At 39.8% G+C, this 16,245-nt stretch overlaps 1 protein-coding gene across 3 annotated transcripts in view; it reads left to right on the forward strand.

Annotated features, from left to right (window-relative positions):
• The window catches only part of SNAP23 (synaptosome associated protein 23), a 38,677-nt gene extending 24,972 nt beyond the window's left edge, over window positions 1-13,705 (forward strand). Inside the window, exons 6-8 of one of the 3 annotated variants that reach the window (XM_025390883.1) lie at window positions 8,586-8,744; window positions 9,981-10,125; window positions 12,050-13,705. In XM_025390883.1, coding sequence (XP_025246668.1) covers window positions 8,586-8,744; window positions 9,981-10,125; window positions 12,050-12,115 — 370 coding nt within the window. In that variant the 3' untranslated portion in view covers window positions 12,116-13,705. The remainder of the gene's footprint in view (window positions 1-8,585; window positions 8,745-9,980; window positions 10,126-12,049) is intronic. The other 2 variants (XM_025390885.1, XM_025390886.1) reach the window with 2 other exon arrangements.
• The last annotated feature ends 2,540 nt before the right edge of the window (window positions 13,706-16,245 follow it).

Raw genomic sequence — 16,245 nt, forward strand, 5'->3', positions numbered from 1 at the left:
TGAGGTCTCACTATGTTGCTCAGGCTGGTCTCAAACTCCTAAGCTCAAGCAATCCTCCCACATTGGCCTCCCAAAGTGCTGGTATTACAGACGTGAGCCACCACGCCCAATGTCACTACAGAAATATTAAGGTATTTAATTATGTGGTACTGCCCAAAACATCTTGCCCCCAGTGGATTGGGATAACAGTTGTGGGCCTGTGTGTTAATTTAAGGTACTCTTCTGAGCATGTTAATTTAATCCTTAAATAGTAGCCTTAATATGAGATAGATGTTCTTTATTATTATCATTTTACACCCAGGCTACACTATGTAGTTAAATTGAGACCAACCTGGCAGAGGGTCAAAACCAGGCAGAGCCCTTACCTTTTTTTTTTTTTTTGAGACGGAGTCTCGCTCGGTCACCAGGCTGGAGTGCAGTGGCGTAATCTCAGCTCACCGCAACCTCTGCCTCCCAGGTTCAACCGATTCTCCTGCCTCAGCCTCCCGAGTAGCTGGGATTACAGGCGTGCACCACCACGCCCGGCTAATTTTTGTATTTTTTGTATAGACAGAGTTTTGCTTTGTTGCCTAGGCTGGCACATCTTTTTTAAATAAGACATTGAAATAGCTTTACTTTTAAAAATTCTGTATTAGAAGGATATTTTAACTGTAGCAAATTCTTTCTAAAGGATTAGTAGAATTTAGTAACAGATTACCAGGGTTAAACTTTAAGATGATGAATAAATGTCATTCTATGGTTTGTAAAATTTGAATTCTAAAAGAATAATAACACAAATCCTTTTTTTTTTTTTTTTGAGACGGAGTCTCACTCTCACCTAGGCTGGAGTGCAGTGGTGCAGTGGCAGGATCTCGGCTCAGCTCACTGCAAGCTCCGCCTCCTGGGTTCACGCCATTCTCCTGCCTCAGCCTCCCAAGTAGCTGGGACTACAGGCGTCCACCACCACACCTGGCTAACTTTTTGTATTTTTAGTACAGACGGGGTTTCACCGTGTTAGCCAGGATGGTCTCCATTTCCTGATCTCGTGATCCGCCCGCCTCGGCCTCCCAAAGTGCTGGAATTACAGGTGTGAGCCACCGCGCCCAGCCCAGAATTCCTTTTTTAAAATAACGTATCTTAGGCAGTAATTGATAAATTTTAATTCTAATTAATAAGAATTTGAAAGGAGACAGATTTAAAATGATAAGTCTCAGAATAGTAAACTGCTTGGTGTCCCAGTTTAAACTTTTTTTTTTTTTTTTTTTTTTTGAGATGGAGCCTCGCCCTGTCGCCCAGGCTAGAGTACAGTGGCGCCATCTCTGCTTTATGCAAGCTCCGCCTCCCAGGTTCACTCCATTCTCCTGCCTCAGCCTCCTGAGTAGCTGGGACTACAGGCACCCGCCACCATGCCCAGCTAATTTTTTGTATTTTTAGTAGAGACGGGGTTTCACCATGTTAGCCGGGTTGGTCTCAATCTCCTGACCTTTTGATCTGCCTGCCTCGGCCTCCCGAAGTGCTGGGATTACAGGCGTGAGCCACCGCGCCTGGCCTTAAACATTCTTAGATAAAGTATTCTTCTGTCTTAACTTGCCTGTTTTATAAAGTCTAACAGTGGCACGTAGTTTGAACACAGATTGGCATTTCTGACCATTTACTAAAGTTCCAAATTGGCACTACAGGTTTTCTGCTATTCCAATCTTAAGTCATACTGAGGTGTAAAAATTCGGCTCCGACTAATTAAAATGAATATTGAATTATATTTCATTCAGTAGTTGAGTGCTTCTTCCATCCTGCTCACTAGAGACACAAATATGAGTAAGGCATACCTCTGGCCCTGCCTGTTTATCTTGACATTATTTTTTATACCTCATGTAGTATGGATATACAGTAGTTACTCAATAAATACTTGTTGATTTGAGTGTCCTTGAGAAACTTGTTGGCTGGTGGGAGAGTTTGATGTGTAAAAAGATTTTTTAAAATTACAATGAAAATAAAATATATAAGAAAATAAAATATATAATAGAAGTAATTAAGAGAAATCTTAATCACTAAGAGGAAGGAGTCTCATAGCATCTCCATTGGTTTTTGACTTCTCGTATTTTCTAATTTTAGGAAAGAATATAATCACCCAAAATTCTGAGGAAAAATGAAATGTGCTCGGGTTTAAATAGTTTTCTTATTTTTCTTTTTATCTAGATTCTCAGATGTTGGTTGTTTCTGTGAAACCAGGCAGGAAATTGAATACATTATGTTTTTAAAAATTAAACCTGCTTCTGTTCTGTTTGAGTGGCATTTACTATTTTCTGCATTTCATTCTCTCACCTAATCTCTTCCTTTCTAATCTGCTTACTAAAAATGAAGATTTAACATCAGAAGCCGGGCTCAGTAACTGATCAAAGGGAACTTTAAGATGCAGTCTTGTGGCGCAGTTTGGGCTGCTAACCTGCTATCTAAAGGTGATGCTTCAAATGGCTTTTCTGTGCATGTGCATGGATTTTGTGAATGGTGGAAACTGTCTCTAAACCTGTGTGGTGGTGTGTAGTGTAAAGTGAATTTGTTCTTGATGGGTGCTGTCTCACAAAAGATGGACTTGACAAAAGGACCTTAATTTATAATACCATTCTTTGACAAATGTCTCTGATAACTAAGTTTTTGCTAAATAACATTTAAGATTACCAAAATAACAATACTCCTGGAGTTTCTTAAGAAATTTAAAATAGGTTGATCTTTGAGACAGCTGCTGCAGTCTAGTTCTGATAAAAGGTAAGGGAAGTCATGCTAAATGCTTCTCTGTCTTCATAGGACTTTGATTTTAGCATCCTGTCTTCCATTAAGTTTCCCTACTTTTTACTGGTTCTTGAGTCAAGATTTCCTCTGTTAAACTTTTGCTTCTAATGATTTAGATTACCCATGATTTAGGCCACTACCAAATTACGGAATCAGTTGTCAGTCTAGTCATCTCAAATCCTATTTGGAACAAGGTGGGATATAAAATTTTAAATGCTACCATCTCTGGTATCTTCTTCCCTTAAATAAGGGTTTCCCCTTTACATATGTTATAAACTATTCTATAATTCCTGTTACATCATGTGTTAACTTGCTGTGATTTCATGTTGAATTAATACAGAGCTAACTAATCTTAATTTTTCATGGGGGATAAGTTTTGTCAGCTTACTGTTTATTATTGTGTCTCTTAATTTTAGATCTTTATAAGAATTATGAAGACCATGATTAAATGTTAACAAATTAAGTATTTGATTTCTACCCTTTGTTTCCTGCCCTCCTTTTTCCTTCTTTCCTTAGTTTGACCATCCAAAGCACACACATTCTCACATTCACTCTTTATTATTAGTTTGTATTTATTTGGTCCCTTTTCTCCTTGATGTGAAATAGTCACAGCTAGTATTTAGTTTTATTTTTGCTATTTTTAATTCAGTTAAAACTAATATTGATGCAACCAAAACTAAAATAGGAAATTATTGTTTTTGTGCTCATATCTTAATATTTGCAGTTTTATCCTTAATAGCAGTTTCCTGAATTGACTAGGGATATTTCAGATTCTTAAAACTTGCCTTTTTTTTTTGACACAGAGTCTTGCTGTGTCCCCCAGGCTGGAGTATAGTGGCTCAATCTCAGCTCACTGCAACCTCTGCCTCCCGGGTTCAAGCAATTCTCCTGCCTCAGCCTCACGAGTAGCTGGGATTATAAGCTTGTGCCACCACACCCGGCTAATTTTTTGTATTTTTAGTACAGAAGGGGTTTCACCATGTCGACCAGGCTGGTCTTGAACTCCTGACCTCAAGTAATTCACCTGCCTTGGCCTCCCAAAATGCTGAAATTACAGGCATGAGCCACCATGCCCAAAAACTTGCCATTTTTGAATGAGACATTTAAGTGGAAAAAAAAGAGGTTCCAGTTAAAGACTATTAAACCACTCAAAACTAACAGTCAGTTGTAAATCTAAGTTTCTAGATGGAGTTCTGAATTAAGACTTATCACAAATTTACTTAGGCATTTTATCATGAAGACTAATTTCTTCCCAGAGGGCCTGTTTTTTTTCAAGAGTCCTGTCACAGATTAGAGCTATTATTTCTTACTGTAGACTAAAACAACCTGGTCCTAGTAATCTTTCATGTCACCGTATTCCAGCTACTTTCATCTACCTGTAGATCTCAAAGCTAAGAAATGGTAGTGGACCAAAAAGTAAACATGCCAGTTGGTAATCCGTGCGCTTACAGGCATGAACTGTTGACTAAGGGTCAGGTTGAAGTTGAAGCCAATGAATTAAAATATTTATCCAGTAATTTACAAAGCAGTTTTATGTCTGTTATCAACAGAACATTTTATAGCCCTGCTAAACATTAAGTGTTGTTATTATCCTAGTTTACTTACAAAGAAAGGGATTCTCTGAAATTGAAGTTTGCTTAAGATTCTGTAGCTTCTGAATGACATGCGTAGGATTGGGATTTAAGTTATTTTACTCCAAATGCTGTTACTTTTGTTTGTTTGTTTTTTGTTTGTTTGTTTGTTTTTAGATGGAGTCTCACTCTGTCGCTCAGGCTGGAGTGCAGTGGCGCCATCTCGGTCCACTGTACCCTCCGCCCTCCGAGTTCAAGTGATTCTCCTGCCTCAGGCTCCCAAGTAGCTAGGATTACAGGCATCTGCCACCGCGCCTGGCTAATTTTTCGTACTTTTAGTAGAGACAGGGTTTCACCATTTTGGCCAGGCTGGTCTTGAATTCCTGACCTCACGATCCACCCGCTTTGGCCTCCCAAACTGCTGGGATTACAGGTGTGAGCCACTGCGCCTGGCCTTTTTGTTTGTTTTAATCCTGACCTGTCCCTTTGCTTCTTCCAGATTAACTACTTAGTGTTCCAATATATAGACTACTAGAGTCTGTAGACAGACTACCAGAGTAATCTAAAGTACTCCTCCTGGATCGCTAAATGTCCCACTGACCTTATATAAAACACAACAAGTGATTCCCAGGCTTTACCCCATATGTATTGGAGTAGAATCTCCAGAGTGCAACCTACATATCTATGTGTTCTACAGCAGGGGCCCTCAACACCCCAGCCATGGACCACTACTAGTCCATGGCCTGTTAATAGAAACTGGTCCTCATAGCAGGAGGTGAGCATTACTGCCTGAGCTCCGCCTCCTCTCAGATTAGCAGTGGCATTACATTCTCATAGGAGCAAAAACCCTATTGTGAACTGTGTGTGTGAGGGATCTAGTTGTGTGCTCCTTATGAGAATCTAACTAATGCCTGATGATCTGGGGTGGAACAATTTCATCCCCAAAGCATCACCTGGTCCCCATCTGTGGAAAAATAGTCTTCCATGAAACTGGTCCCCAGTGCCAAAAAGGTTGGGGACCGCTGAGGTCGCTCTGATACTCAGTTAAGTTTGGAAGGTATTACCTTTAAAGCATCTAAGACCCTTTGGAAGGAAAGTAATTAATTTAAAAACATTACCATATTTGTGAACATTTTTTATTTTATTAACTTAGGGAAGCAGCTATCTGACAATGCCTTAAAAACAGGTTCCAACTTGATGGAGGGAACTCCAGGGTGATGGCAAGTGACAGGGTCTCGAGCAACCAAAAGGCATTACCTAGAGTGGATGTGCTGAATGAGACACACTGAACTGTCACACCACCTCTTCATAAACATGCAGAACATACTATAACTGCAAGAAAAAAAGTAGTTTTTTTCCCATCCCATTTGAAGGTAAACATGCCAACACAATGCAAAACTGTAAAAAAAAAATCAAAGGCAGCTTTTTGTGTCTTTTCCCCTTGATACAGAAAGAACATCTTCAAAGATCCAGTCTTCTTTTTTTTTTTTTTTTTTTGAGACAGAGTCTCACTCTGTTGCCCAGGCTGTGCAGTGGCATAATCTGGGCTCACTGCAACCTCCGCCTCCCGGGTTCAAGTGATTCTTCTGCCTCAGCCTCCCGAATTGCTGGGACTACAGGGGAGCGCCATCATGCCCAGCTAATTTTTATGTTTTTGGTAGAGACAGGGTTTCACCACGTTGGCCAGGCTGGTCTCAAACTCCTGACTTTGTGATCCGCCTGCCTCGGCCTCCCAAAGTGCTGGTATTACAGATGTGAACCACCGCACTTAGCCAAGATCCAGTCATTTTAAAGACAGCAGAGTTTGATAACCAATCTGATTCTTTGTTTATAGACTATGCTTCAATTAAAAATCATTCACATGATCATTTTAAAACAATTCATTGGCACCTTATGCCCTTATATCTAATTATGGAAAGAAGAATTCTAATAAGTGTAAAGAATTTTTTCAGATATTGCCTCTTAATGTTGGGAAGGAGTTTGGAGCGCATATATGTCCCTTAACAGACCAGAACCCACAGGTCATGTCCCAGTCTACTCCTCTTTTTGTGCTGTCAGAAACATAATATCTCATTAGTTACTTTGGAATTTCAACCCTCTCTCTCGAACCTGTTCCACAATCTGAAATTCTAATAAAAGCCCCACTTCTATTACCTCCGTTAATATTTGTGGTTATTAACTTTCTGTTAAACTAATATATTGCTTTTGTTTTATTTAGTAGCACTTACTCTGCTCTAGAATTTTGCCTGGGACCTTTCTTACGATTAACAAAGGATACATGTGAATATTTATTTTAAAAATGTATATCCTACCTTGTTCCAGGAAAAATTTAACATGACTTCTTAATAAATAAATGAGTGAATTAATAAAAATAGCATAGAAACATAATTATGAGAACTTAAAGTGGTACCATGAAACACACTTTGATAACTAGCCTTTCAGTGTTCATAAATTTGCCTTTGCAGTGCCTCTCACAAAAAAAAGTAGTAGTATCCTTTCTGTAATATTAGTGGTAAAGGTCTAAGATTCAATTCTAGGTTTGCCAAAAATGAATCCTCACATGCCTATCAAGAAATAAGTCACTTTTTCCATAAAATCTCTTCCCTACCTTTTTATTTTGAAATTTTAACACTTCCTTATTAATGTAAAAGGTAGAATAAATCAGAGACCAATATTTGAGCAACATTCTATTTTGTTTTTGTTTATAGAAAAGTGAAAACTAAAATTGAATGAAAACTTGGCTTTAGCCAAATAATCAAGAAAAGTTTTGTGTTACTTTTCCATAATAGCCTTTTTTTTTTCCTGTAATAGCCACTTTTTCTTTCTTTCTTAAGCTGGAGTCTCACCCTCTTGCCTAGGCTGGAGTGCAGTGGTGCAATCTCAGCTCACTGCAACCTCCACCTCTCAGGCTCAAGCGATTCTCCCGACTCAGCCTCCCCAGTAGCTGGGATTATAGGCGGATGCTGCTGCACCCAGCTAATTTTTGTATTTTTAGTAGAGATGGGGTTTCACCATGTTGCCCAGGTTGGTCTTGAACTCCTGACCTCAGGTGATCCACCCACCTCAACCTCCCAAAGTGCTGGGATTACTGGCATGAGCCACTGTGCCTGGCCTCAATCTTTTTTTTTTTTTTTTTTTTAAGAGGAAACTCTTAAATGAAAAGCTCTACACTATAGGATTTATGAATGACCGCTTGTGTGGTCAGGGTACTTATTTGTCTGCTGATTGTCCAATTTGGAAATTATTCATGCTTTTCTTTCCTGATGGCTGGTTTGTTTATAAGAAACCATTGTTTAAAATTTCATGGAAAATTCTAATAAAAACTGATTAGCTGGAACTACACTGGTTCAAATTCAGCCTTCTTATTTTAAAAATTTTATTTATTTATTTAAGATTTAAGGTCTCACTCTGTCACCCAGGCTGGAGTGCAGTGGCACTATCATGGCTCACTGCAGCCTCGACCTGGGCTCAAGCAGTCCTCCCACCTCAGCCTCTCGAGTAGCTGGGACCACAGACGTGCAACACCACACCCAGCTAATATTTGTATTTTTTTATAGAGATGGCATTTTGAGGCAGGGAGCAGTGGCTCACAAGCCTGTAGTCCCAGCACTTTGGGATGCCGAGGTGGGTGGATCACTTGAGGTCAGGAGTTTGAGAGATGGGGTTTTGCCATGTTGCCCTGGCTGATCTTAAACTCCTGAGTTAAAGCAGTCCACCTGCCTTGGCCTCCCAAAGTGCTGGGAGTACAGGCGTGAGCCACCGCACCCAGCATCAGCCCTCTTATTCTGTCATCCCTTGTCAACCTCTGAGGTGCCTTCAAGGAACCTCTTAAGGTATCCCGGAACACTTTTTCTAAGAGACCTTTTTTTAAGTAATGTGCATTAACCTCTTTTCCAGATAGTGCTGGATACACTAGGAAGAGAAAAGCAAAACGATAGTGCCAGAGGCTAAGGGAACCTGAAAAATCAAATAGTTTTTTTTTTGCTACTTGCTAACAACCTAGTGAAGATTTGGTAGAAGCAGTATTTGGACCTTTTTAAAAATTTTTTTAGTGTCAATGGGTTTACATAATTCATCTATTTCTTATCCCATATTGCCATGGAGCATAGTATAGATCATCTAGACTTAGCTGTATGCAGCTTTTCTACTAGAGTTGTTAGTGTCATCCTCAAGGTAACAGGCACTAATAATTAGAACTCTCCCTCTTCTTTTTTTTGGTATCTCCCTACACTCCTGACTCTTATATAGAACAAAGAACTTTGAGTCTGGCAAGGCTTATAAGACAACATGGGGAGATGGCGGAGAAAACTCACCTTGCAATGTAGTATCTAAACAGCCAGGCCCGGTGACAAATGGTCAGCCTCAGCAACCAACGACAGGAGCAGCCAGTGGTGGATACATTAAACGGTATGCCAACTCCTCCCGATATTCCTGTACCTTTCTTAATGAATGGTTCACTTAGGAGATGAGTTTAGCAGTACATGACCCCTAACTGATAAATAAAAATTGTGTTTATTCTATTTTTAAAATGCATTTAAAAATCTGCCCACTGACATAATGTGGGTTTTGTTTTGTTTTTTTGTTTGTTGTTTTGTTTTGAGACAGAGTCTTGCTGCGTTGCCCAGGCTGGAGTGCAGTGGCGTGATCTCAGCGCACTGCAACCTCCACCTCCCAGGTTCAAGTAATTCTCCTGCCACAGCCTCCTGAGTAGCTGGGACTACAGGCGTGCACCACCACGCCCAGCTAATTTTTGTATTTTTAGTAGAGTCAGGGTTTCACCATTCTGACCAGGCTAGTCTTGGACTCCTGACCTCAGGTGATCCACCTGCCTCGGCCTCCCAGAGTGCTGGGATTACAGGCATGAACTACCACACCTGGCCAGACAAAATATTGACTGTGGTGATTGACCTTGGGTGATGGGATTAACTTTTCTTTATACTTTTCCGTACTTTCCGAATTATTGAACTAGACATACTTTACTTTTGTAGATAGAAAAAAATATGTTTTAAAATGTGTCATCTAGAGCAAGGATCAGCTAGATTCCTATAAGAAGATCTGTAACGAGCCAGAGAGTCAATATTTCAGACTTTTCAGGCCATACAGTCTCTTGCAATTACTCAACTCTGTTGTAGGGTTAAAGCAGGCACAAACAATATGTAAACAAATGTGCATACTGTGTTTGAATAACACTTGATTTACATAATCAGATGCTGATCCAACCTCTCTTTTAGAGCCGTGGTTCTTTAGATAGACTTAACTGTGCATTAGAACCACTTGAGGGGCTTATGAAACCATAGGTTTCTGAGATGCACTTACAGTTTCTGATTTAGTAGGTCTGGAGTGGAGTGTGAGAATTAGCATATTCCCATGTCTAACAGCTTCCCAGGTGATGCTGGGAATTACGCTTTGAGAAACGCTATTTTAGAGTTGTTTCGTTTTCTTACATGGCTTTAAGACACTGTGCTCTCTTTGATGAGTCTTCAGTTTTTATTATAGAATGTTTCCCAAGAATGGTAACCTATATTCCTTTGGATCTTATACTTGCTAAGCGTCATTTTGGTTATACTTTTATGAAAATTAAATCCAGATTTACTCCATTTAAATTCAGAAAAATATATGGAATTAACTCTCTTCTTGTAATAGCATAACTAATGATGCCAGAGAAGATGAAATGGAAGAGAACCTGACTCAAGTGGGTAGTATCCTGGGAAATCTAAAAGACATGGCCTTGAACATAGGCAATGAGATTGATGCTCAAAATCCGCAAATAAAACGAATCACAGACAAGGTAAAAGCTTTTTATTGCCACAAGAAAATGAGACACCCAGTTCAGTGTTTCCGTAATAGACATCTGTGCTAGATGCTGTGGGGGACATGGTAGAAGAAGCTCCTGGACTCATAGGTCTTAGTTCTGATGAGGTGGTGGTTTTGTTTGTTTGCTTGTTTGTTTGTTTGTTTTTTTGTTTTTGAGATGGAGTCTCACTCTGTTGCCAGGCTGGAGTGCAGTGGCACAATCTCAGCTCACTGCAACCTCCGTCTCCCGGGTTCAAGCAATTCTGCTGCCTCGGCCTCCCGAGTCCCTGGGACTACAGGCACACACCACCACGCCCAGCTAATTTTTGTATTTTTAGTAAAGACGGGGTTTCGTCATGTTGGCCAGGATGGTCTCAATCTGTTGACCTCATGATCTGCCTGCCTCTGCCTCCCAAAGTGCTGGGATTACAGGCGTGAGCCAACACGCCTGGCGAGGTGGTGGTTCTAACACATAAAACAAGAGCCAAGTCCTCCCCCTCATGGCAGTTGGTGCCGTTTGAAACCAGAGTTTTGGAATGTAGTAGTTTTACTTAAACCTTCACACATGAAGCTTAGTATCTACTTTAGCCTTTGAGTGTGTTTTTTTCTCTCCAAATGAGTAAGTTTTATTTTGTTAACTAATTTTTTAATTGAGAATGGGGTCTTGCTCTGTCGCCTAGGGTAGTGCAGTGGTACAATCACAGCCCACTGCAGCCCACCTCCCAGGCTAAAGCTAAAGCTTTCCTCCCACATCAGCCTATTTTGTTAACTAAAAATAAATTAAGTTCCTGAATCCTTATCCCATGAAAGAAAATCCGTTCTGCAGAATAGTTCGTATAGAGTGGTCACACGAAATAGAGTCATGTGAGTGAAAGAAAGTTGTGATTCTTTTTTCTTTCCCCCTTAACTTTACATGATACCGTGAAAGCGAAATTGTTTTTGGTGTTTCGATGTGTCACATGTAAAAGTCATACCTTGACCAGCTGTAGTAGCTCCACACCTGTAATCTCAACACTTTGAGAGGCCGAGGCAGGAGGATTGCTTGAGCTCAGGAGTTTAAGACCAGAGCAAGACCTAGACTGTACTAAAAACATTTAAAAATTGACTAGGCATGGTGGCATGTGCCTATTGTCCCAGTTACTCTGGAGGCTGAGGAGAAGGATTGCTTGAGTGTAGGAGTTGAAGGCTGCAGTGAGCTGTGATTGCACCATTGCATTCCAGCCTGGGCAACAGAGTGAGACCCTGTCTCAAAAAGAAAGAAAAAAAAGTCATACCTCATTGAAATCTCAGTGAACTTTAAAGTTTAGGGTGAGTTTTTAAGCTTGGCTCTCTGTTAAATCACTTTTGATGGATTTAATTGAAACAGTGGTTCACAAGATGCTTTAAATGCTGCAGTCTGGGTTTAGGCTACATTTACCTGTCATTTTAATTCAGATGTTGGTGTGGATGGTTATAGATTCGTTCCAAAGATCTTTGGAAAGGTTATTTCAGTCTCTCCAGGTTAGACTTAGGGTGTCTGAATCCAGATGAGATTCTGTGACTCAGTTCAGAGGACTCACACAAGGTCCAATCTTTAACACAGAAGAGCATTCTTTCATATTTCATCACATCAAAAAATGCCATTGATTACAGGATGCATCCCAGTTTTAGGCGTGTTAAACTATGAAAAAATGTGTTATAGAATTGATGAAATATTGACAAGGTCTTATATGTTACACCTTTGTCATGTTTATATACCAGGGTTTTTCCAAATGAATTTCATGTTCTGTTACTTCTTGCCCAACATGAGTTTTGTAATGTAACTTCACGTGGTTTCTTGGATTTTCTCACTGTGTCAGTTACTCCAAGTGTAAAATGTTTAATTTTTATTAGAGTTACTTACCTTGTAAAATAAAGCTGATATCTTTCTTGTTTTTCAGGCTGACACCAACAAAGATCGTATTGATATTGCCAATGCCAGAGCAAAGAAACTCATTGACAGCTAAAGCTACTGCTGTTCTTCTTTATCATTTATTCACTTCCGTAGCTCCTCCTTGAAAGTTATTACCTTTTCAGAGTTTAAATTTTCGGTTCCACGCTCTTCTAATTGGGAGATAATATGGAAGAAGGGCCAGAGCAGTCACAGCCCTCCTTCTCTTTTGTTTTCTATTGAGGGCCAACTGCTGCTCGGCCTTCCTTCTAGTATTTTCTTTTTCAATTCATACTCTTAGATTGGTTTTCATATGTCATGTATAATGTTTTCATCCTCCTCATATACTTTAGCAGGTTCTTTTGCTTTCAAGATTTGGAAGCATTGCCAAAGACAGCCATGAAGAAGGAAGCTGTAGAGGTGTTCTTTGTTGTTGTTGTTTATTTTTGCTTTTGTGGTAGAGGGAGGGACACGAGATAAGAGGTTGTTACCTCAGTAAAAACCTTCAGGCCACCAAACAAAAAGTTGCATAGCCACAGCGAAGATATAGTTGAATATAGTTTTTGATTTAAGTTGCGGTTATAGCCAATTTAGGCTAATGCTTGATTTTGGAGCTTTTATACACAAAATTTTTGTTAAGCATCAGTTTTGCAACCTCTGCTCCAAAGAGAAAAATAGAATGAGTTTTCTTTCTTCCTTTTTTTTTTTTTCCTGAGTCAGAGTCTCGCTCTGTCACCCAGGCTGGAGTGCAGTGGCGCGATCTGGGCTCACTGCAACCTCAGCCTCCTTGATTCAAGTGATTCTCCTGCCTCAGCCTCCTGAGTAGCTGGGATTACAGGCGCATGCCACCATGCTCAGCTAATTTTTGTATTTTTAGTAGAGACAGGGTTTCACCACGTCAGACTGGTCTTGAACTCCTGACCTCGTGATCCACCCACCTTGACCTCCCAAAGTACTGGGATTACAGGTGTGAGCCACTGTGCCTGGCCAAGTTTTCTTAAAGTGAGCTTAATTTCTGAACTCTTAGTGATTCATATATGTACATAAATCTGTGATCCCATTTCTTATTGCACCATTCAGGAACACTTTGTATAAATGAGTGGCTTTTTATTTCATATTATTAGTAGTATCATGGTTCCATTACAGGCCTATTAACCTCATACATTGTCATTAGTCTTTGAAGAAAAAAATATGTAAATATATATGTGTAACAAGAGAATTTCTCTCTAAAGCAAGGGCTTAAAATTTTTTGGAAAAGTTTGACAAAGTATACCACATGAATTCAGATTTACCTCAATGCTAAGAATTATGTTTAGTTAGGAAAAGGAAAGTCATTTTGATCTCAGGTAGAAAAGTAGATTGCTTTGAGTTTTATGTAGCTTTAGACTTTAAAAAGTTAGAATTTATTCTGTTACTAAAAATTATTTGAAAAAATTATGCCTCTGGTTTAATTGTTGGTGATCACACACTGTCTTTCTCTTACCCTTGTGTATTGAATTATGTCCATAATCAAGTTGATGTGGATCCTGAAAAGTGTTAAGAAAATCTGATTGGTATTTGTCACATTTATTTTAAAATTAGCATCTGAACACTTCAAAGCTGTCAGTGTGAATTGGTTTCACCAATAACCACTGCTTGATCCTTACAATTAAAATTTTTAACTAACTAATGGTATTGTTCTTTCAAATAGGTAACATGTTTCTATGACTGTTATTTGGGGGAAAATAGTTTCATCAGCTCTCATTTAACAAATTAAAGCAAAGATCCATAGAGCACTACAACAGGAAGCTGCCTTTAGCATCTTTCCGGTATTTATTGAAAATATTGATAGGACTTAAACTTACCTTGCTAAAATTTGTTGTGAGGTTCATTTTAATCATTACTAGTCTTACTCACTTGAGCTTAAATACACTAGTGACTGGAAGGGTAATGGCTCTGTGTGAGAACTACAACTCACTGGAGAAGATACAGTTAATGTGGGAGCTTTCAAAGGCTAAAGTGGAAAATATTTAAATAAAGTGAGATGCAACTACACCCTCTATAATAGAAATGTTCCACGTCAAAATGAGCGGTTTGGCAGGTGATGGTAAATGTGTAAAGTAAGAAGGTGTAAAACGGAGGATTGTGCTTTACCTAAATGCATTTCCTAAAACCATTTACCAAAAAAAAATTTTTAGCACTGTTCTGGATAAAGGAAATAGTTCTGAGAATACCAGCATGCTACACTCACAGTATAATTGGTTAGAAGCATGGGCTGAGGCATTATCTGAATTTTCGCTCTAGCCGAAGTGACTGTAAGGTCATTTCTGTGCCTTAATTTGTCTGTAAATGCAGATTAATACAAGCATACCTCAGATACTGAGGGTTCCGTTCTAGACCACTACCATAAAGCTAGTGTTGCAATAAAGTGAGTCACATGAATTTTTGGTTTCCCAGCGCATATTAAAGTTCTGTTTATACTATTCTGTAGTCTATTAAATGTGCAATAGCATTATGTCTTTAAAAAACAAAGTATGTACCTTAATTAAACATACCATGTGCCGGGCATGGTGGCTCATGCCTGTAATCCTAGCACTTTGGGAGGCCAAGGCGGATGATGGATCACTTTACGTCAGGAGTTTGAGACCAGCCTGGCCAACATGGTAAAACCACGTCTCTACTAAAAATGCAAAAATTAGCTGGGTTTGGTGGCACGTGCCTGTAATTCTTCCACTGAAGTCTCTTTTTTTGTTTGTTTGTTTGTTTTGAGATGAGGTCTCACTCTGTCGCCTAGGCTGGAGTGCATTGGCACGATCTCAGCTCACTGCAACCTCTGCCTCCCAGGTTCAAGCGATTCTCCTGCCTCAGCCTCCTGAGTAGCTGGGATTACAGGCAGGCACCACCATGCCCAGCTCATTTTTGTATTTTTAGTAGAGACAGGGTTTCACCACGTTGATCAGGCTGGTCTCGAACTCCTGACCTTGTGATCCACCTGCCTCGGCCTCCCAAAGTGCTGGGGTTACAGGCATGAGCCACCATACCTGGCCTCCTGCACTGAAGTCTTGAAACGCTCAGTCATCCATGAGGGTTGGAATCAACTTCTTCCAAACCCCTGTTAATGTTGGTATCTTGACCTCCTTTCAGGAATCATGAATGTCCTTAATGGCATCCTTTCCAGAAAGTTTTCAGTTTACTTTGCCCATATCCATGAGAGGAATCACTATGGCATCTCTACCTTTATTCTTAAGCAATAAGACCTGAAAGCTGAAATGACTCTTTTATCCAAGGGCTGTAGAATGGATATGTTAGCAAGCATGAAAACAACACAACATTAATCTTGTACATCTTCATCAGAGCTCTTGGGTGACCAGATGCTCTGATGCTCACTATCAATAAGCAGTAAGATTTTGAAAAGAATTTTTTTTTTCTGAGCAGTAGTTCTCAACAGTGGGTTTAAAATATTCGGTAAATCATGCTGTAAACAGATGTGTTATCCAGGTTTCATTGTTCCATTTATAGCGCACAGGTATAGTAGACTCAGCATGATTCTTAAGGCCCCTATATTTTCAAAATGGTAAATAAGCAATGCCTTCAGCTTGAAGTCACCAGCTCTATTAGCCTCTAACAAGAGAGTCAGTCTGTCTTTTCAAACAAGCTAGGCATTGACTTCTCTCTAGCTATGTGAGTCCTAAATGGTGTCATTTTCCAATAGAAGGCAGTTTTATCTACATTGAAAAATCTATTGTTTACTGTAGCCACTGTCATCAATTATCTGGATAATGCTGCAGCTTCTCCATCAGCACTTGCTGTTTCATCTTACACTTTTATGTTAACAGATACAGCTTCTTCCCTTAAACCTCATGAACCATCCTTGGCTAACTTCCAACTTTTCTTCTGCAGTTTTCTCACCTCTCAGCCTTTATAAGCATTGAAGGGAGTTAGGACCTTGTGTTTACTGGAGTAGCACTTTTAACTTCCTTCAAGAACTTTTCCTTTGCATTCACCACTTGGTTAATCGGTGCAAGAGGCCTAGCCTTTGGCCTGTCTTGGCTTTTTTTTTTTTTTTTTTTTTTTGAGACGGAGTCTTGCTCTGTTGCCCAGGCTGGAGTACAGTGGCACCATCTCAGCTCACTGCAACCTCTGTCTCCCGAGTAGCTGGGATTGCAGGTGTGTGCCACCATGTCCAGCTAGTTTCTGTATTTTTAGTAGAGACAGGGTTTCGCCATA

The sequence above is a fragment of the Theropithecus gelada genome, chromosome 7a (genome assembly GCF_003255815.1).
Source record: "Theropithecus gelada isolate Dixy chromosome 7a, Tgel_1.0, whole genome shotgun sequence".
Taxonomy (NCBI): Eukaryota; Metazoa; Chordata; class Mammalia; order Primates; family Cercopithecidae; genus Theropithecus; species Theropithecus gelada.